Source organism: Podarcis gaigeae (assembly GCF_964106915.1).
Source record: "Podarcis gaigeae genome assembly, chromosome: 15".
Lineage (NCBI taxonomy): Eukaryota > Metazoa > Chordata > Lepidosauria > Squamata > Lacertidae > Podarcis > Podarcis gaigeae.
In genome coordinates this window covers 25,122,133-25,145,038 of record NC_139692.1, presented here as the reverse complement: position 1 = coordinate 25,145,038, position 22,906 = coordinate 25,122,133, and the positions used below count along the sequence as shown (strand labels likewise).

Sequence of the window (22,906 nt, the reverse complement as noted above, 5' to 3'; positions counted from 1 at the left end):
GTCTCTTCCCAGGCCGCACCTCGCACCAGCCTTGCTTTGCAACCTCATTGAGCATCTTTGCCTGGTTGGAATGTATCTCTGAACTGTGAAAATGTTTCTTACTTGCCTGGAGGATAGAGAGAGGTATGTGAATTTGAGTAGAAACTAGCTCACTATACAAAAGAGAATGCTAACATTTGTTGCCCCGCCTATTTCCACCTTTGGCCCCACCCACTGCTGCCAAAAGTTTGTCAGGAAGGGAAAAGCCCCGGCCCCAGTCCTTGCCTTAAGTGACAGACACACAATGAGGGATGTCAGGATCATCCCAGAGCTTTGATCTGGAAATTTGGGACAGGCTGTCTTGCCAAATTTGAGACCCAGATTCCAAAGCCATCATGCTAGCAGTCTTTGGTCCCCGGATGGTGGCCACCCTCGGGGGAGTCTGGAACAAGCCAATTATCCCAGCTACGGAAACCTACAATATTCAGCACAACTGACGTCTGTGCAGTTCCGCATTCAAATGTGTGCCAATTCATTACCTTCCCACACAGATTCATTATGCCACTATAAATATTCTAAACATGAGGGTTTAAATGCTAAAAAGTGATTTATTCAAGCTTACATATTTCATTACACAGTAATAAATCTCTCAGCAGGAGATCAAGTATTTGGCCAAGTTAAGGTCACATTTCTCAAGTCATTCATCATTCGCTGTCGCTGTCAGGGACGGGAATCTTCTCTCAGCCATTATCAATACCAATCTAAGATAATTTGATTTATTTAGAAGTATAGCCCTCCCTCTCGCAGTGACTTTGGTGCGGGTTATGTATGCTTCCAATTCCGAATTAAGGGAGGATGAAGATGGTGGCCGAATGGAGAGAAGGACCAGAACTAAGTGGTAGAGCATCTGATCTCATGGAGAAGGTCCCAGGTTCAGTCCCCAGCATTGACCGATTTTGGGTTTCTTTTGTTTTTTTAAGGATCAGATGACAGGTGATGGGAATGGCATCTGCCCCGAACTCTGGAGAGCTGTTGCCAGTGAGAGGAGACATTTCTGGTCTGGTATAAAATAGCTCACTATTAAAAAAAATAATGCACACACATGCAGTGGGAGGTAAAATCCCTGGTACCTCCAGTTAAGAGCGATCAGAGCGCATAGCTAAAAAAGACGCTGGAGAACCTTCTACCTGTCAGGGTTGAATGCACTGTGCTAAGTGGGCCAACTCTTGAAACCACCAGAAATACCTTGATCTCAGTTATGGAGACAAGTGAGACCTGCAATATTACATTAGTGTTGAGCGTCCCTGCTCGGTATTCCAATTAGCTATGCCTTCATCCACGATACTCCATTCCCCACCCCTGAGTGTTTCCCACATCTAACAATCTGCATTCTGTGGCTGCGAAAGATGGATGCTGTGCCCTCCCTGTGCTGTGTGGGTTGTTGTTGTTGTTTTAAGGGAGGGAGATTACCTCTCTGAAGGGGGAAGTGTAATTTAAAACTTTTAAAAATTTAGTATTTCTGCAAAAACCACAAACACCCTAGTACCTCTCCACTTGTTTCTTAGCGGCCTCATTTTGGTTACAATCCTTTTGGCACTCGCTGACTGAGCTTGCTATTAGAGGGAGCCATTATATTGAGAACGTCGCTTCTGGGTACTGTGCAATTTTCCATGTGTTCCTTTATGATTCATTGCAAAACTGGCTACTTTTAAAGAATACAGCAATGTCTGTTGGTACTGGGAGCACAAAAAGAAGACAGGAACGTACCTGGAGGGCGGATTTCCTAACGCTTGGATTGTCATCCGCAGCTCTTAGCCTCAGCATGACCATGATCTCTTTTCCTGTTGCAATGGGGTGGGAGAGAAGAGAATGAAGCTCTTAACTTTTTGATGTATTTTAAATTGCATGCTTTTTAAATTGTAAGTCGCTTTGAAACTGTAAGTGAATAATAAACACAGCAAATAACAACAAATATGGTGGTGGAGGATAAGAGGTTTCGGAAATATCGTATGCTCAGCAGAACATTGCATGGATCTAGCATTCTTATAGATAGCTTCCAGTACTCAAGAGGACTTCACATACATTGTCTCAGTAATCCCACAACAGTTGCAAAGGTGCTATCCAATGAGAATTGAAAGGGGGTCGAATTGACACCACACAGAAACATTACTCCTGTTTCTCAAGGTGGGCCCCCACCTGTGGACAGGCTGGGTTGGAAAATGAGCAAAAGGCTTGCTCCTGACAGTGCCACCCTACAGGGAGAGATGTGTAAGAAAACTGGTTAAAATACTCACCCCCCCCAAAAAAAACCCAACAACCACCAATTGCAGGGCTCTGTGTGCAACTGCTTCCTGGATCAAGTAGCGGGGCTTTCCCCAGAAGCAGCTTCACAAAGGTAGAAAATATGGGTCAAAGGCATTTACACCAGTTGCTGGGACCCACAAATGGGTGGAATGCTGTTGCACTCAGGGAGTAACAGTGGGAAAGGGCTATTGCCTTCCGTCCGTGTGAACTGGGGCTCCTAGAGGATTTAAATGCAGAGTCTTTGGAAAAACAAGATGGTAGATTAAGATGGGCCTTTATTCTGACCCAGCGGGGTGTCTCTTATGTTCTTTGCCATACTGCTATGCACATCAGACTAGCACATGAACCATTCTATGCAGGTGGGCCTGTCTCCTCTCTCTCAGCTATCTTCCTTTAGTCTTCTCTTCTGAAAGTCTCCTTCAACTGCCCTTTACAAGCTGCTTCTTGGGGGGGGGGGGGATTCAAAGTTTCCCACCACCACCACCTTGGCTTCCTATTGGCCGAGAACTGAGTTCTATCTTCAGGATGCTCCACTGCGCCATAAAAGTAGGCCAGTATCATCACTGCCATAGTAAAAAGAGGAGCATGGAGCGAATAGGGTCAGGACAGAGATACTGACCTGCCCAAGGCCATTTAATAAATCTGTGGCTAAGGGGAGAAACCTGAACCTTCCCAGTTCATACAGGCATGCGCTAGCTAGCTATCCTCACACACATACTGTCAAACCACCTTTTCAACTCAGAAGTGCCCAAGGCAATATGCATAAAGAGAGATAAAAGAGGCACTATGCGCATCCAGCTCTCTCTCCTCTCAAAGATAACCAAACATTACAACAACTCGCATACCACACACACAAAAAGTTGAAAATCAAGCAGCCAGGATTCTCTCTCATCTCTTCCTTGCTCAGCTGCTAATCAGCACAATCCTAGGCCTACACAGAATTATGTACCACTGAGTTCAATGGGGCTCATTCCAAAATAAGAGGGGGTGCAGGATTGCAGCATATGTGTCCCATCATCCAACCAGCGTGGGCGAATGATTTTAATAAAGGGTCTACAATTCCCAGTGGGACGCAGGTGGCGCTGTGGGTTAAAGCCTCAGCGCCTAGGACTTGCCGATCGAAAGGTCGGTGGTTCGAATCCCTGCGGCGGGGTGCGCTCCCGCTGCTCGGTCCCAGCGCCTGCCAACCTAGCAGTTCGAAAGCACCTCCGGGTGCAAGTAGATAAATAGGGACCGCTTACCAGCGGGAAGGTAAACGGCGTTTCCGTGTGCGGCTCTGGCTCACCAGAGCAGCGATGTCACGCTGGCCACGTGACCCGGAAGTGTCTCCGGACAGCGCTGGCCCCTGGCCTCTTGAGTGAGATGGGCGCACAACCCCAGAGTCTGTCAAGACTGGCCCGTACGGGCAGGGGTACCTTTACCTTTACCTTTACTACAATTCCCACCTTTTTCATAGGACTACAATTCCCAAGGCTCTTCATTCACACATACAATTGCCATGTGGGCTGCACACAATTCCTACATAGATCTGCCCCACATGTAACCATGATATAATGTGTGAAATCTTCTATAAATAAAGCCGACAATGTTCTGTACAGGTAACTATTTTCTTAATTAAAAAACAACAACCCTGAATATATTGAAGTAGGAAAAAGCGAGTGAATTTTAAAAAGAAAAACCCAAGAATGGGTCCAGCATACCATCACACTCAGTAGTGTTGCGCTCTTCGGTCACCTCTAAAGTTTTAAATGTTGGGAAAGTCTTCAGACAATGGCTGGAGGAAGCTTTAATAACAACAACAATAATAATAATGGTTACTGAACAGAAACTACACCGAAGTGTATCAGGATCCATTTACCCATAACCAAAGAGTTGCCCAGAGATCAGACTACCAGGAAAGAGGAGATTTGTGATGTCACTCTGAAGCTGTGATGTCATAATGACCCAACATTTCCAGGAAGACAGCTTGGAAGCAGAAAATAACAAAGATGTGGATTATCATTCATTGGCCTGTCTGCTACTTTTCCCCCCCAAGTAACTCCATGGTACATTTATCCGGTATCAGAGGCAATATACTTCTGGATTCCAGTTACTGGGCAGAGTGGGAGCAGGTGCTGTCATCCTCATGCCCTGCTTATAGGGTCCCCCATGGGCATCTGATTAGCAACTGGGAGAACAGGATACTGGACTAGCCGGGCCTCAGGTCTGATCCAGCAGGACTCTTATGTCTTAGACAGCTGGTGGGCAAGTGATTAGGGACAAAAAGAAGGTTCTTACTAAACATCTCACCCACCTGTCTGGGATGTCAACTCCAAAGGTGACCAGTTGGTGAGATTGTAGCTTTAGGATTATAGCCTCAGCCAAGGCACATTCCCATAATTAAGAGTTAGGTTTCTTTGTTTAATTCGTGTCCTGCCTTTCTACCCAATGGGCTGCTAACAGCATTAAAAGTAAAATCCAAAATCACCAAAGACAATGTGAGAACAGAGTGGGTACAACAAGACATCAATAAATTCAATACAGTTGAACACTGGCTATAAACAAACCAGTTGATCAAGTGAGCTGCTTGTTGGTATTAAGGGGAACGGAGAAGGTTCCCTGAGCAAAGAGTTTCTGACAGACCTCTCTTTGATTCCTGCTGAATGAATTTCTGGCATTGATAGAAACAGAGAGAACTCTTCTGAAGATCTGGGCAGGCTTGTATGAGACATGGCAGTCTTTCAGCTATCCTCCTCTCTCTCCACCAGGAGTCATTCCTAATAGGTTCAAGCATTTATTCCAAGTTCCTCTGGTACATTACAAGAACAGGCATGGCAATTTTGAAAGCGTTACCAGTATCTGGTGGCTTGGCTCACCTTCTGTGTTGGTTACGAACGTCTTTGCAGGCATGTTTGAGTCCTGTACTGTAGAACTAGCAGCTGTGGGGGCAAGTAAAAGGAAGATGATTAAATGCAATTTGGCAGCCAAAGAAGGCTTTTTAAATACACACACACACTGTCTGAGGATAGCTCATACTAAGCAGAGGAGGGGTTGACAACTAGCAGCCTCTGAGCTAGATCATGCCCAGCTCTGGACCTTAGCTCTACAATCAACTGAAGCGAGTCAACACAAGGAAACCCAGAGTGCCAGTTCTCTCTTGCTGCATTGAAGAATCTCTTAGTTGGCAGGCCTCCTTCCAATGAACTCAGAGCTGTGCACATGGGGTTATCACACTTCTCAATCCTGTCAACAACCCTGTGAGGTAGAATAGGTTCAGAGATACTGACTGTTCCCAGGTCATCAGTGCACTTCAGGACAAAGCACGGATTTGAATCTTGGACCCTGTTAGTCTAACGTCCCACATTCTGTCCGAAACATCATGAAGCATGTTGATGATCAGCGCTCACTTCCCCCACCATACTTACTGCCCTGCATCAGCTCCTGGATGTTCTCTCTGTTTAGTGTGGATTTCGCTTCGAGACACAGAGCAAAGCTTGAAAGTGCCTTGCTGCGGACAGTTGGGGCTTTGTCCACGCACCGCCCCAGGACCATGGTCTGCATTAGGAATTTGTGTTTCAGAAATGCCTGCTGCTCCTCAGACAAGGTGATGTCCTGCTCCCGCTCTGGAAGGTCCAACAGGGCCAAGGCCACATCAAGAGCAAATACTCTGTAGGAGGCCTGTTGGAAGAAGAACCCCAAGATGCCATGTAGCTTAGAAAGCAGGGCACCACTAGTCACAGGCTAGCTGGGTGTTCAGTTTATTGCTCGCAGCATGTCAGGGATGTTGCTGGCTCTCCTAAAGGGCCAGCATGCAAACCACCACTGCCCTCACCTTGTCATTGAGTGAAAATTTATACAGCCAAGCTATGAAGTCTGCATGCTCTGCACAAGGGAATTTGTACAGCAGTTGCGTCACAGCCAATGCTGCGTATGTTCGGTATTCAGACTTATCAGGAACCTGGAACAAATGGAATAAAGGAAATTGTCAAGGCTAAGTGAAGTCAGGTGATCCATCATAATTGCTGCAACTTCTGGAGCAGGGTAGAGAGACTGGCAACAGATAGCCCTTGGATGAGACCCAGTGCAAGTGAGATCCCTGGCTTGACAACCAATTAAACCAAGGGACTGGCCTTAGGCTGCCAGATACAGAGGCCGGGGGAATCCTAAGGAATGCAATGTGATGTATTGAATGACAGCATAGAGTTGTGTTGCATCATAAAGGCCTGCTGAAAAAAATTATGAAATTCAGTTACTGTAAATGTCTTTAATAGATTACTTCAAGATCCGATTCCTGGCTTGTTTGGTTTTAAAACCGTTTAGCTCCAGCATTACAAAAAAACACATGGTCCTCTATATGTTGCTAAAATCAGCACCAACAAGATGGTCATTCAAAAGTTGGGGAGAGGAAACAGGCAAACCTTGGACTGAATCCAGTCCAAATAAAGTTTTCAGAAGGCCAGTCCATGAAAGCACCTTGGTCACCAGCTGCTGCCACTACACAGCTGTCTTTAAGAAAACGATGCCTCCTTTTTTCAGAAGTGAGACATGCTATGCAGCTGGACAGGAAAGTAAAGATTATAACCTACCTTGACACAAATATGCTGCAGTAAGATTCGCAGCACAGGGTAGGCAACTTCTTTCAGTTCCTCGATCAGAGAGCTGCACAAAAATGGAAGAGTCAGACATGACTGAGATGATTTCACCCCTCCCATATCCAAGCATCTCCTGATGAGTCTGCTGATTCTCCAGAGAGCAGGAGCAGTGTTCTGCTTTCTACTTATTCAGCTCCAGCACCACATCAAAGAGTCAGTCAGTCAGTCAGTGTGCCGGAGAGAGAGAGAGACTGAGTGTTAGAGATCGTGTGTAGAGATAAGGTTGCTGCTAAGAGCAGCTGCAGACACTCAGTGCAGCATTCATTTATGCTTAGACCTATTTAGCTCTGTATATAGTTTTGTATCATAGTTGTAGTTATAGAATAAAAGAAGACATTCTACAGAGCTGCTCTCCGAGTCGTTTATACACTGCCAGATTCTGCTATACTCTGCTGTGCGACGACTGTATTGTGGAAGTGAATCCGGTGCTCACAACTCTAAGCTGTGAATCCACAGCACTTTGACCTGTTCCTGAGCAGAAGGTGGTCTCTGGAAGTGCTACCCAGCTCGCCTAGCCCAGTCGGGGCTGAAGTGCATGAGTCCAGTTGGTGCACTGGCTCAAGGGCGATGCTGACAACGACATGGCAAGAAGCTCTGGGCACCTGGCCAAGATACACCACTGACCCATCTAGTTCAATACTGTCTACTGTGATGGGCTACCCAAATCTTCCCATCCCATGGAGATTGTGGGTCATGAACTCCTGGCCTTGAGCTTTGGAGCTTTATCTGCCTTAAGAGAAGAAAACCCCATGAAATTATGTGCCCCTGTTTGTACATTTATGGTATTTCTATCCTGCCCTTCCTCCAAAAGTAAGGGCACCAAATACAAGGTTCTCTCACTATGAAGTTGGTAGGGCAAAAGATATTGAGCATCATGGAGGAGCAGATATCTATACTTGTATCTGCCCCCTAGTAGCAGGCTTGTAAAAGGCCACTTGTCTGGTCACCTGTGGCAAGTAGGAATTTCTTCCGGGCAAGAGATCAGTTCAGTGAGCATCCATGTGATTGTAGCAGGTTCCATGTAACATTATTTTACATATTTATATTCTACTTAAAAATACACCCCCAATATACAAGGCACCCAGGAGTCTCCCATCCAGATTTCCAACTAGTTCCATATAACTGCTTAGCTTTAGTAATGCAGCAACATGCTGTTCCCAGATACAGCAACTCTTATTTTTACATTTCCGGTCCTCAAAGCTCTGGGGAGTTAATAAGTGCATAAAGGCTGCATATGGATAAATCTGTTCACTTCTTAAGGCTATCTCAAGCATTCAGACCGCGAACCTGAACTACAGAATGCTAAAGCCACCCACTAAGAGTTGACAGTTAAGGATGGTTTAATGCTGTCCTGCTTAGATGCACAAGCACAAACACCAAGCGACAGCCACTTTGAGCTTCACCTGATGAATCCGATGGCTAGGTTCCTAGCGCCAAGAGCCTGAGATGGAATAGTGGCTGATGAGCCACTGGAAGCACCTCTCTCTGGCTGCATGAGGATGACAGCGAGCAGACGGTGGAACACAAGGCGAAGAATCTAGAAAAGCAACAAGAGACAGGTGAGTGAGTGAGTGGGTGGGTGCCAGGAAGAGTTATCCATGTCACCAGTTTCCCCACACCTAACACCACTACTCCCCTTTTACAGCATGTGCATCTTTATGTGAAGAAACTAGAGCCAGTCTCTCTCTCTCTCACACTACCTTATTCCTCTGGTGAGGGAACTTCAGTAGGCTTTTAGCATAGGTCCAGTTAATATTGGATTGCTAAAATAACACTGGGCAACAATTTTTTACTTTTTGAATGTTGTCTATATTTCTACAACTGATTTAGGGTATTTTTGCACTGCTGAATCAGGAAATGGTATCCGTTTCTCTCCATCAGGTCAGGTTTACTGTAAACTGAATGGTGGGCATTGATAAAGGTAAGTACACGTAAATTGCATGTTGCTTCACCATTTTTCAAACTTCAGGGCTTGAACTTCCATTTCTTGGAACTCCTGGAATGCTTAGCGGCAGGGAGGTCTCTCTTCAGAGTCCAACAGTAGTCTGTGAGGAGAATCAGAACTTATAGGGTTAAACAGTTCTGAGTGACGTCTCACATTCTGAGGCGTGGCTATATTCACATACCGGAATGTTTCTCTGTGTGTGTGTTCTCTTTCGCTTTTGACGGAGAAGCGGAAGGATGCCAGCCAATTCGCCGGGCTGATTTACAATGTTTTTCTACGCATTAAAGGACTATTGGAGATAAGAGAAAAGCCTGCTTTCAGTTTGATTTATTTTCCACACACAGCAACAGTTTTTGCACGCTGCGTGAACTCTGCTAGGACTAAGCTAAGAGAGCTGAAGTTGTTTTGATCGGCACGGATGGCCAGTGGCGCAGCAAGGAACGTGCCGGACGCCATTTTGACCCAAGATAGTCAGCCATCATGACTGCGTCCCAGCGACCCTGATACCTGGTCTCCATCTCTTTCATGTCCTGATGGAATCTCTCCCCCTGCTCGTCACTCATTGAACCCAGGTTCTCAGGAAACCGGTCCATATGTGAAAATAGGTAGTGCATCTTGATGCTCATGTTGCAGCCCAGGTTTCTGAAAGCAGTCAGCATGTTGTTGACAAGTTCTGCGTAGTTTCTGGCCTTATTGTTGCCAAGAAAGTTCTTCACTACCAGAACAAATGCCTTCCACGCTTCCAGTTCCACTTCGTTCATTGAGTTTCCGAACTCTGGATCTCTGATGAGCTGACGGATCTGAGGACCATCAAAGGTGCCAGCTTCTCCATGGTCAATCCTGGAAAAGCCTGGCACAAGTAAGTGAAGCAGTCACCATCCTTGTCCAGAGCCTTGGTGAACTGCTTGATTAAGCCGAGCTTGATGTGCAGCGGTGGGAAGAGTATTCTGTCTCTGTTCACCAGAGGGTCGTTGATGATGTTCCTTTCTTTGCAAGGCACCAATTCCTCCCGCACAGGCCAGTCCTTCTTCGTGTAATGCTCAGCACGGTCCCTACTATCCCACACGCACAGAAAACATGGGTATTTGGTCAAGCCAGACTGTTGTCCCAACAAAAAGTTCACCATCTTCAGGTCAACACAAATAAACCACTTATGCTGATCATAACCAATTTTCTCCAGCACATACTTCACCGCTTCATAGTTCTCCTTCAGTGTACTCGAGTGAGCCAGGGGTATAGAGGCAAACTGGTTGCCATTGTGTAGCAGAACACATTTCAGTGATCACTTGCTGCTGTCAATGAACCGTCTCCAATCTTTGGGTTCGTACTGTGGCACTCCAAGCTTGAGCAGAAACTGCGCAATATCTGCACAGTACACCAAGTCCTTCTCTTCCGAGAAAATACAGGTTTTATGACTTCAAACTGATCCCTTTTCAACATAATCACCCAGAACTATCGGATCTGAATACTTCTTGTCATTAAAATAATCATTTCCAATCAAAACAATTATTCGACATGGAATTTTACCCCCACCCACTTCTTCTAAAATGCTCCACACAAGCGTACATGTGAACAAAACCATAAAAAAGCCATGTGGCCATAGCTCAAAAACTTGACCTGATTGAGCAAAACCAATGTGATTTTTGGATTCAGCGCATCAGATTCGTCCTAAATCAACTGAAAAAATGCAGACAACAAATTTGACCAGTGTAATTATTCCCCAACACCCTGTTATGCACACAGGAGTGAAAAAATGGAAAGTCTACCTTTGATCAAAGTGTTGCTGCTGATTGCAATAGAAGGCAGACTACATACTCTATTTTTAGTATGGCAAATTGAAGCTTCTACATCACACATCCTACTCTTCTTACCTGGCCGAATGAATGAGAAGTGTGCATCACATTTATTTACGTGAGCTCCCTTTTAATGCACTGTGCCTTAGTTGAGCAAGCAGCACTCTCGAGTAAATAATAATTTTAAAAAAAAACTATGGAAAGAATGTGTTGTGCAGAAGTCCTCCATTAAAGAAAAACACAAGGGGCAAAGCCTTTTGAAGAAGCAAGTGTATAGAGCCTGCAGAAAATTTGTCTTAGCTCAGTACAAAATGATGTGAAAATGCCTCCGCAAAACTCGCTCTGCCCTAATTTGTGGTAAAACGGCACACGTCAGTTTTATACAGCAGTGTTAAAGCTCCCTCTAGCAGCCAAACCAAAGAGGGCACACATTCTGCTGCAGGTCCCATTGGCTTGTCTTTATAAATGAGAATAAATTAATGTCTCTCTCCAGAAGCGAAGCAAGGCTCACTGACTCAGATCAGTTGGTTTCAAAAAAGAAAAATGGCCAAATGTGGACCCCTGGTTGCCACAGCACTGTAGAGAAAGCACTGAGCCTCGGAAGGGGAGGGAAGCATCCAGAACAGGACAGTGGGGGATTGGGAGAATCAAACCTCTATGAATCTCTGCTGGATTTTGCATAGTCTTATCTACCGGTTTTTTACAAGTCCCTTTAAAAAGGCCCCTAAATATCTGATGCACAAGGTGGTTTGCCATTCTAGCTTGATGAAGACTTCCGAAAAACCCATAAGCTTGTGCATCATTTTGAAATATTTTGGTTAGCCTAATAAAGACAAAGTTCTAATGTGGGCTTTGACTAATGGGAGCCTTTGCACATGCTAAGAATTATAGACAGAGAGGAGACACATCAACATGCATGTATGTCATTTTTACCTTATCTTCTACACAGTGAAGTGGAGAGCACAACAGCCGTAAGCCAAAGCAGGCAAGTTCTGGGACATACTTGGCTTGGCTGATAGTCCTGTACCAAAAAACCCAAAAAACACAAACATTTAAAGCTCACTGCTGGATCCATTTTATGTGCCGGCTAAAAAGTCCTAAACCAAACACTTGTAATTACAATTCCGTAATTCTTGATCACAAATAGGAAATAACATGTGGCTTAACTGTGGCTGAGGTGGGGGAGTTTAATATTTAAAAGATCCCCTCACATTCTTTAAAGTACAGTGGTACCTCGGGTTAAGTACTTAATTCGTTCTGGAGGTCTGTTCTTAACCTGAAACTGTTCTTAACCTGAAGCACCACTTTAGCGAATGGGGCCTCCTCCTGCCGCTGCACGATTTCTGTTCTCACCCTGAAGCAAAGTTCTTAACCCAGGGGGCCACTAGGGGCGCATTGGAAGATGGCCGGCAATAACATCTCTCTGACCCACACGAGATAATTAAGAGGCTGTGATGGGAGTAAGCAGCCTCCCGCCCCCCAAGCGAATGGGGGGGACTGCCCTTGCCTGCTGTGCCCTATACCACTCCTGAACTCGAGGGGGTGGGGGCACTAGGCAGAAAGCCCTTGTGTGGACTTCGGCTCTCCTGGACGCTGTCTGATTCGCGCCTCTAGCTGCAGCAACTTCAAAAGAAACAATTAGGAGGAAGCAAATGCACATATTTCAAGGAAGAATGGGGAGTAAAGACTGCTAATTGAAGGGATCTCTGAGAAAGAAGACGGGTCGGATAAACAGGAATATATCATGAGAAGACACACCAAGGCTCGGTATGTCGGCAACGGGACTGGATGGGGACGACGACTTTCTTTTCTCTATGTAATTAACCAAGAATCCCCCCCACAAGTCAGAAATGCCACTTAAATGACCTAAGCTGATGATTTAAGACTGTGTGGAGATAATTTTCTAACCAAAAGCATGTTTTAAGGAGATCGTGGAAAGTATAAGAGCTTTGGGATGACGCAGTAAAAAACAGTGTCGCCATTTTGGCAAGTTCTGTCGAAAGACTTATGTCTGGAAGGAGGAATGGATCTGTTTTCATATTGTGGGCGAGCCTCCTTAGAGGACTAAAGAAGGAGACAGATTTGCGAAGATTAATGATGGAAAGAGTGCTTTTATTTATGGAAGTGATGATATATGGAAACAATCTCGATATGGTAATTGGACGAATGAAAAAATTCACACAGGATTACAACTGGTGTTTACCTGCTTAAGGAGATTATCAGAAGAGATCATAAAGGAAAAAGAAAAATATATGAATAAGATGAGATGTGGGAACAGCAAGATAGGACTGGATAGAATTATGAGCATTATTTGGACAGCTTTGTGGATATTAACACAGCAAGAAGATGATTGGAATCCCCTTCGGAACTTGAAATATGGGTACCCCCAACAAAAAAATTAAAATTCGGCTTTGTAATTCGGAATTTATGTGATGTGATTTGATTTGATTGGTTGGTTAATAAAAATTATTTTTTTAAAAAAAGTTCTTAACCCGAGGTAATATTTCTGGGTTAGCGGAGTCTGTAACCTGAAGCATATGTAACCCGAGGTACCACTGTATGATATTAAGACTTAACAGAAATAACTCACATCCTCTCTGAAGGCTCGAATCCATGCACGCAGGGCTCGAAACTCATCAGCATAACAAATATCTACAAGAGAAGTCAAAGCTAAGAGTTAAATCAAGTGGTACGGAGAATAGTCTTGACTAAGCTGCCTTCCGACCCAAGGGTAAGCTTATTCAATCTACTGGAGCCAATAGGAGGCTGGAATTCATATAAAAAAATGGGCAATGGCCGACTGTTGCAGGGCAAGAGAATACAGACTTAACAGGCACAGACATAAAACATGGAACATGAGGCCCACAAAGAATATCCTGGCTTTCTAATGCTTTTGCATGCTCCATGCATCCCATAATTTAAAAGTGCACCAGCTGCAGGATCCAGAGCAGTGAGCAAATAACCACAAATCATTCTAACAGAGGATCATGGAAGGCCAGGCGATTGCTCAGAATCCCATGTATCACTTACATTGTAACTATAAATATTTGAGATGACACCCTGAAAAACTGGCCAGAAGATGCCTCTGGGAAGCTCCGAAAGCATGGTATGAAAGCCAGTATCCTCCTCTTGATTTCTGTCCCTGGCACCTGCTTTTTAGAGGGATAGAGGCTCTGAACACAGAGGTTTCATATAGACATTATTGCCAAGAGGGGTGTAGTTGGAAATCCCGTGTGGTGTACAGTATTGGTTAGAGTGCTGGACTATAACCTGGGAAACCACAGTTCAAATCCCCACTAGATATGAAGCTCACTGGGTCACCTTGGGCAAGCCAGATGCTCAGGTTAAACTACCTCACAGGGTTCTTTTAATGATAAGATGGAGAGAGGGGAGAACAATGTACACCACCTTGAGACTTGGTAGCCATTTGGTGAGCCTCTGAAACCGGGGGCCTTCTTGGGGGAAAAGATGGTATAAGAATGTATTAAACCAATAGATTTATCCTCTGCAAATCTGATTAATCTTTTTGAAAAGCCAGCCAAGCCAGCAACTAACACCTTGCAGCAGATGGATCTGTATCTGGCTAACCAAACTTGGTGCTCGCCATATGTTCTGGGAGTTGTAGTCCAAAACATCTGTGGGGCACCAGGGTAGAGAAGGCAGATTCTACACAACGTTGTTTTGATCCCAACAGTTCCAGTCACCTGAACACACGTCTGCACACACTGTGACCTCTCTTTCAGGGAAAACTTAGAGAGAAGCCTCAGGAGGTTCTTCAAGAGAAGGAAGAGGGCCTCCCGGATCTGAAGCAGCTCCTGTGCAGAAAAGTAAATCTCTTCTTCCTGGTTGTCGTCGTCTTCTTCTTCAAAGTTCTCATCTACCTAGAATGGCAAGAAATGGGACAAGGATTTGAAAGAGCAAGGGTGCTCCACTGGCAGCCTGCAAGTCCACTCCCAATAAATCTGAACTGGCCCACATCTAATTTGAACACACACCAAAAGGACTGACCACTAAGCAGAGCAAAAAAACCAGACGCCCGAGAGGTGAAGGAGACAAATGTACCTGTAAGCCACCCAAAGAACTGTAGCACGTTTGGGAGCAAATCATCTAGGGAACCGTAAGATTCCTTCCATAGAAGACATGCTTAGCTGAAAAGGCTTGCACATTTAGACAACTGGCATCAATACATTTTATACCAGTTGGCCATGCCTGCTCTAGCAAGCTACCAAATTTTAAAGCAACATAAAGAGTCTGCTCACCATTCAAACCAGAAGGAAAACTGGCTTCCAAAAGTTGTAGAAAATGAGGGATCGCACATTCGAGCATTACTTTTCTCTGAGTTTTTGTGTGTATTTGTGTTTGCTATAATGGTGAAGCCTTAACTGATGTGTGGTGACCATTTTATTACAGTTGCTGACAGTCAACAAGGGTGCCTGTTTGTGTAGAAAGACACACTTCACACTTTCAGACTTGTCTCTGGAGCTTGGAGTAACGTTCAACAATACAGAATGGCTACCTCTGGCTAGATGAATCACTTCTCCTTGGAGGTGGGAAGGTTTTTTTAATAGAATTTCGGTAACACATGGGTAATTTTCTTCTTACCATTGTGTTTTCCTCCCTCAGTGGCTTTCCCCTCTTCTTCCGATCACCCTTACAGCTTTTAAGATGGTCTTTTTTCCTTTTCCTGGACATGTCTGAGTCATGGGGCCAGCATTTAGACAGAGTCTGGAGGCATTTTTCAAACATCACTGGATGGAACACCCGGTTAACTATGCTACCTGTACAAAAAGGAAGGGTGGACAAAAAGCCTGCACTTTAAGGAAACAGCATTTCTATACCAGCACATCAACCATCACCATAAGCAGCATAGAGCTAAGCAAGGCAAAAAGGGGAAGGAGCATTTTGCAGCTCTAACACAGCATGTTAGCTAACTTATCAGAAGCAGAAAATCCAAATATGACCCTACCCTATGAATGAAAGTATACTAATCCCCTCCACCCCACTAAATATTAGATAGACACCATCTCTGTTGTCTTTTCAGTAGTCACTGAATACATTCCTCTTTCAAGAAGCCTTTTAAGTAGAGATTTTTCCAGGTCTGTATCTGCATTGGAATTGCTTCTATGTGTTTTATCGCTTGTGTGCTTGCTACCCTAGGCTCCCTTGGAAGGAAGGGTGGGATATAAAGTTAATAAATGATAATAATGAAAACAAAATGGATGACTTGCTGTCTTTCAGCAGGACCCCCAAAGCTCTGAGTTAAGACAGACCCCCTCACACTGCCTAACAGTGGGGCAGGCCCAGATCAAAACCCTCAATGGGAAGCATCCATTTCAAATCTTCATTTGGCCGCGAACTTATTGGACTTTGGTTATAAGCAAACCTTTGCACCTTCATCCCCGGCTTCACTGGCCGGCCTCCTCCCTGCACTCCAAGTGCTTCCATCATTGGTGCCTTGGCCAGCCAGCTGACACCATCACTTCCTTCAAGACAGCAATGATCTCCTTCATGAGTCACTCCCAGTATTGCAGCTAAACCAATAAACACAGAGCCTGTCCTCCACTCTGCCATTTTACCAATTTTTGACAGCTTATGACAGCCTTGCAAGTAACTTCACAACTATTACTAACCAACAATTTTATTTTTATTTTGATGGCCTACTTGCCCCATGTATACCCAGCTCAATTGTCTTTGGTCCATTAAGGGTGGAAAATCTGATTGCCTGGAATTAATTCTCTGTCCCCACAGGCAGCCAGGAGATTGCTTATTTACTGGCCTGATTTAGCATAGCCTCATTGATACCCATCAAGCTTATATCCAGTTACAAACATGCAGGGCGACTGTGCAAAGGACTGGCAAAAGTATTATCCAAGCATCTCTACTGCTTACCTGGAATTTCAACCAATAAGAAGTATAATCCAGCAGCATGAAGAGCATACAACCGCTGATGAAAATTGGCCTTTTTACTCTGGGCCTCTTGGACAAAGTGATACAAAACGGCGACAAAGGCATTGTGGCAGATATTGTTCTCCACAAACAGGGTCCAGGCACTCTGAAACAAAAGGAAAAAAATCTGACAAGAAGAAACACAACACCTGCCATATCACGACATCAAATATCCACATGGGAGCCCACTGCATGTTCTGAGTTTCAAGAGAGAAAGCGTTACTGGTTCAGCTTTCCCAGCTGCACAATTGGTTCAGAGCAGGGGTTGCCATGCTTTTGACCTTCAAGGAAGGTTTTCCACATCTCCTGGCCTACTGAGGAACTCCTGCATGCCACAGAAGATTCTGGGACATGACAGTGCATGCTGAGCTCACTGGCTAGGCCCATCAGGCCTCATTATCGTGCCATGATGCTTGAGAGCATGTCCTACAAAACTCCCAATACTTGTCTGTGTCTGCACATTCCCAAAGAGCAACCATAGTGGCAGTGGTTTGCAGGCTCTATCTCAGATAATCCCAGTCATTAGTCTTCTCATCAAGGAAACCCATTAACCTTCCTAAGATTTCCAGAGTTCTCCAGAAATTGGTTAAAAAACACTGGCTTGAAATAATCACCACCTATACCAGGCGAGGAGCCGGTGGCCCTCCAAATGTTGATGGACTACAACTCCCATCATCATCACCACTCACCATTGGCAATCTAGTTAGGGCTGATGGGAGTTGAAGTCCTGCAAAATCTCTCTCCCACACCTGATGGAATGGCTATAATCCTTGGGGATTACATAGGGCATGTTACAGATGACGATCACATGGAAGGCTGGGATTCTATGCAATTAGGAATGCTTGAAAGTTGCAATTCTATATAATTAGGAGTGCTGGTTTAACTCTGCTGGTTCCCAAGGGCTTAGGTGTAGCTCAACTCTGAATAAGGATCAGGCTGTACATGGTCAAGCAACAGGCTTCAGGGAGGCAAGAACTGTTATCTATCCTGCCAGAGCTCTAACTGCCAATCTTTTGCAAACCTATCCTCAACCTGGTGCCCACCAAACCATTTGGACTACAATTCCCATCATTCCTGACAATCGGCCATGCTGACTGGGGTAGTTGGGAGTTGCAATCCAAAACATCTGAAGGGCACCAAATTGGGAAATGCTGGATTAAAATCTCCACCAATGAATTAGAAGAAAAGAAGCCAATCTTTGCTAACATCACAAACATGCTTCTTACTTCTGTGGTTTCGTGGTCATCTGCAGCGAACGGGTAGAGAGCCGTGTAGAGTTGGGAAAAGGCATCCAAACCATTGCCTGTTATCACAGCCTCTAGTTCAGAATCCAAAGGCTCAGTCTCTGTGAAATCTAGCTCCCAGGTTGTGTCAACCCAGGCTGGGGAGGAAAAAGGTTTATTAGAATGTATGAAGATGTTTTCAGACCAGAAAGCTTTCCCTCAGTTACAAAAAGCAGTGACCATCTTACAACATAATAAAATGGAATCACAATACTTCACTAGAATCCAAGGAAGCTTTGGGGGAAGCCCTGACAGTTTGAACAATGTAAAACTAAGCAAGGCAGATAGCCCAAAACAGCATGCAAACTCTAACACAGCTGAACACAGGCATAAAATATAACAACCTCCTTAAGATTTAGATTTTTTAAAAATACACTTTATTAATTATAAAATGGAGACAAAAGACAAACATCAAACATACTGGTACAAAAAGAGAAAAAGGATTAGAATGGGGAAAAGGGTGGAGAATGAAATAGAAAATAATACCCTATATTAATTCACACGATGCATTTTTTTTATAGTCACAATGCAAGGCATCAAGAAATAAGTTTTTAAAATAATTTCCCTTCTGAGGAAAAAAACCCCAAACAACTGACCTGCTGGGAGGTTCAGGAATAAAACATCAGGCATTACTATGTCATTATCTTTTTATTTGAGGTGGTGAACAGGGGGTTGAAGCATAAATTAGAACCTTTTATTAAAACTAATTATGGCATATCAGCTTCTGCAGTTCCAGAGCAAACATCGAAACATGTTTCATTAAAAAAATTGCCAGTGCTGGGGCACAATAATCCTCACGCTTTTTAAGATTCCAATTCATTCAACATCCTTATTACAAGGATAGGAGCCAATGGCCAGGTTCAGTTCAGTTTCCCTTCAATATTCTAGGGCCTGTTGAAGCCACCTGCATTTAAAAGAGTGAATAACTTGACACCCTATGTGATGCTTCCACCCCAAATGTTAAAATATTGTAGTTTGAAATTTCAGGATATAGCTCAACTTGCATTTCATTCAGTGATGGCTTCAATAGAGCAAGGATTGCTCCTTTGAGAGCTATTTGCCATATTAGCATCACCTAATTGCACTGATTATTGTTTCACGGTGAGAACAGTGAGCCTACAGAGGATCCAAAAGTCCCTGACAAGATCAGGGGATTTTGATTTACAGAAACAGAAATGAGGTCCTTATGCTTGTTGGGTGGTTGTCAAGACATCTGCAGGGAAACACAATGACTCATCAACACTCCACTGCAATTGAAACAGGTCAAATCACACCAAAAATTCCTTAATCAGAGCAGAGGTAGAGTTCTACAGTTCACAGACCTCTTGCTGTTAACAGAGCACAGACAATTCCAAGCTTCTGTTATGGAATAGATTGTCTAGGGAGCGTTAACCCCCCCCCCCCCCTTTTGAGATTTAATGAAAGCTACACTGTATTTTTTTTAAAAAAAAATTTTATTAACCAACCAAATCAAATCAAATAAATTCCGAATTACAAAGCCGAATTTTAAATTTTTGTTGAGGGGACCCATATTTCAAGATCCGAAGGGGGATTCCGATCATCTTCTTGCTACTGCGTTCATATCCAAATCAGTCCAAATAAAGTTCATAATTCTATCCAGTCTTATCTTGCTGTTTCCACATCTCATCTTGTTCGTATATTTTTTCTTTTTTCTTTAAGATCTCTTCTGATAATCTCCTTAAGCAGGAAAACACCAATTATATCCTGTGTGGATTTTTCTGTTCGTCCAATCCTCATATCGAGATGCTTTCCATATATCATCACTTTCATAAATAACATCGCTCTTTCCATCATTAATCTCAGGATCTGTCGTTCTTAAGTCCCACTGAGGAGTCTCACCCACAATATAAAAACAGCTCCTCCCAGACTCGTCCTCCGACAGAGCTTGCCAATATGGCGACGGTATTTTTAACTGCGTCATTCCAGAGCTCTTAAACCTTCCACGCTCTTCTTAAAACATGCTTTGGTTAGAAAATTTATCTCCACACAGTCGTAAATCCACAGCTTAAGTCATTAAAACGGCATTTCTGACTTGTGGGGGGGGCTTCTTGTTTAATCAACATAGAGGAAAGAAAGGAAAGTTTTTTTCCCCTCCCCCATCCAGTCCCTTTGCCATACCGAGTCTTGGCATATCTTCTCATGATTGATTCTTGTTCCTCCGACTCGTCTTGTTTATCAGAGAACTCTTCAGTTAGCAGTCTTTACTCCCCCTCCTTCCTTGAAATATGTGCATCCGCTTCTTCCTAATTGTTCCTTTTGAAGTTCTTGCAGCTGGATCAGAGACAGCGTCCAGGAGCACAGAGATCCACAGGAGGGCATTCTGTCTAGTGCCCCCATCCCCACAAATTCGGCGGTGGTATAGGGCACAGCAGGCAAGGGCAGCCCCCCCAATCTTGGGGGGGGGGGTAAGGAGGCTATTTACTCCCATCACAGCCTAATTACCCCCTGTGGGTCGGAGAGATGTTATTATGAGCCATCTTCCGATGCGCCCCTAGTGGCCCCTCGAAACCTACACTGTAGAAGTCAACAATTATTGTCTAGATTAGAACAACATACTTGCTTTCTTGCTTTATTTGGAATTCCCATTTTATACTTAGCAGTAATCACGCAAGACTATTTTAAAAGAAATTTAGAGGATTTTTTCTTTGTCTTCAGGCAACTATATTCTCAGTGGCTTACATGCAATCAAAACAAGACAGTTCCTGCCCACAGACTTACGATCAAAAAGAGATGACACAAAAGGAAAAAGGGATGGGGAGGGAAAAGGAGGAAACAAACAAACAATAGCTCTTCTAATGACCACTTAGAATGACAACATTTCTATTTACTGCTGGATTTGCAGGCAGTGTTCAGAGGGCCTGATAGAAATGGCAACTGAAGTAGAATTACATGTACTGTAACCTAAAATATCCTTTGTCTTGGGACTTTGACCTGCTACTCCTTCATCCAGGAATGAGTTTGCATGCCATATGATAGGGTACTTTCCACTGCTGATCGCTAAAACCTCTTCTGTATGCCTCTGCATTTTCAGAAATAATATATACTGCTTTAGTAGCTGTGCATCAATATCTAATTGCACTCTAATCAAGAGTTTTTTACATGGTTAATGGTTCCAAGCATTTTATACAAATGGACACTGTCAGTGACACCAGTATCTGTATGTAATTGTTATACTCATCTAAATCTTGATAAAGTGTACATTCAGTGAAGGTGTGATGTTGCATTTTACCAGTAAAGATCAAATACGCATCAATTCTTAAACCTTTTGAGGGAGATCCAGGATTGGTGGTGGTTTATGTATAACTGTCACTAATTGTCTGTGAAGGTTTGAATTATTATAATCACCACCATGATGATTTATTACCCACCCTTCATCCTAAGGCCTCAGGGCAAGTTACTGAAGATACAAACACACACAAAACTCCGTCAGTATATGAATACATTTTTGCGTGCACACACACACACCAATGATGTGATTTTGGTGGGGCTAGGTTGTATGCACAAGGCCCCTTCCAATTCCTGGATTCAGCACAGATTCAATTCCTGAAACAGCAAGGCTAGCTTTAAGTATGGGCCATTAAGGTAACGAAGGAAGAGGCTCAGGTAGGTAGCAGTGTTGGTCTGAGGAAGTTGATAGATTGATAGATAGAGAGTCCAGTAGCACCTTAGAGACCAACTAAGTTTGTTCTTGGTATAAGCTTTCGTGTGCATGCACACTTCTTCAGATACACTGAAACAGAAGTCATCAGACCCTTATACAGTATATAGTGGGAAGGTGGGGTGGGGTTTTTCTCAGGACGGGTGATTGACTCAATGGGTATGGTAAACCTGTTGGCTAATTGCAGTTTAGTAGCGCTGCAGAGAGCTTGCTGGGGAGACCATGCAATACAAGGAACTCAAAAATAACTTTAACAAGGTTTTAATAACAAAACAAAAACCTCTTTTACACTAAAGATAACAACAAACATGACCCAACCACCAACCCATCCACCAGGGTAATGGGAGAGCTAGGTACACTCAATTGCTGACACAGCTGGATTAACACAACTCAGCAGCACTTGCTATGTTTCACAGCTGTAAGACTGGGTCTCATTATTTGCCCTGGCCCTGAAAGACATGCACAACTTGTGAAACAATAATGAACCTTCACATTTTAAAGTGACCATTCAACAAAACCGTGCCAGACACCAAATGGGTGGGTGGCCCTCCATCAACACACAGGTAGCTAGAAAGACAACACCAGAGTTGAAAGTTGAGTTATGTGCACTAGAAGCTGGCAGGCTGGGCGGCTAGGAGACAGCTATGCCTGATTTCTACTGGAATCCAAGGTTGTGACGGAGAGTTCAACAGCAGATTCTCCCCCTCTGCCACAGTGCACATATGTGTGTGTCTGTGCATATAAAAAGGACCCAGAAGTCCTGCCTCTCACCCTTTGTATGTATATATTTATTATTTAAAAGAAACCATTAAAAAAGAGTCCAAGCAGCTTACAAAAATACATGAAACCAGAGTAAAAACCACATAAAACAAGTTAACAATAGGTATCAATTAACCATTGTAGAATATGTGCTCTTAATTGGCTGCATAGGCCCGGCAGAGTAGAAAGGTTTTCTGCCGGCGTTAAAAAGTTAAACCGTGTTGGAGGTCGAGGCTTGATGGGTCCCTTATATATGTTTACTGTATATAGAAAGGACCCAGGAGTCCTGCCGCTCTCCAACAACCAATGAAGGTCGCCATCCCAACCCCGCCCGAAGCCGCTGCACTCACCCTGGCTAACATCACGGAGGCCCCACCGCCCCAGAGCGCAGAGCAGCCTCTCCGCCGCCATCGCTTCTGCCGCTTCCGTCGAAGCGACTCCAGCCTAAATCCCCGCCGCTGCCTTCGAACCGTCCAATCACCGCCTGCCCTCCCCGTTAGCCAATCACCGCCGCCCCGAGGCGCGAGGGAGTGGAGTGGGCGCTGGCGTCTCGCACTGCGTCGGCGCACCAAGGGCCGCGGACCCCG

The 22,906-nt window shown here is 44.3% G+C and overlaps 1 protein-coding gene across 2 annotated transcripts in view; it reads right to left on the bottom strand.

Annotated features, from left to right (window-relative positions):
* Nucleotides 1-22,886, bottom strand: part of NCAPD3 (non-SMC condensin II complex subunit D3) — a 54,674-nt gene extending 31,788 nt beyond the window's left edge. Inside the window, exons 1-14 of one of the 2 annotated variants that reach the window (XM_083714310.1) lie at nt 22,670-22,886; nt 17,825-17,979; nt 16,542-16,704; nt 15,255-15,430; nt 14,357-14,533; nt 13,243-13,304; nt 11,586-11,673; nt 8,318-8,451; nt 6,849-6,921; nt 6,095-6,220; nt 5,688-5,940; nt 5,139-5,201; nt 3,984-4,067; nt 1,747-1,820 (exon numbers count right to left, since the gene is read on the bottom strand). In XM_083714310.1, coding sequence (XP_083570436.1) covers nt 1,747-1,820; nt 3,984-4,067; nt 5,139-5,201; nt 5,688-5,940; nt 6,095-6,220; nt 6,849-6,921; nt 8,318-8,451; nt 11,586-11,673; nt 13,243-13,304; nt 14,357-14,533; nt 15,255-15,430; nt 16,542-16,704; nt 17,825-17,979; nt 22,670-22,730 — 1,689 coding nt within the window. In that variant the 5' untranslated portion in view covers nt 22,731-22,886. The remainder of the gene's footprint in view (nt 1-1,746; nt 1,821-3,983; nt 4,068-5,138; nt 5,202-5,687; nt 5,941-6,094; nt 6,221-6,848; nt 6,922-8,317; nt 8,452-11,585; nt 11,674-13,242; nt 13,305-14,356; nt 14,534-15,254; nt 15,431-16,541; nt 16,705-17,824; nt 17,980-22,669) is intronic. The other variant, XM_083714311.1, reaches the window with a different exon arrangement.
* Between the last annotated feature and the right edge of the window lie 20 nt (nt 22,887-22,906).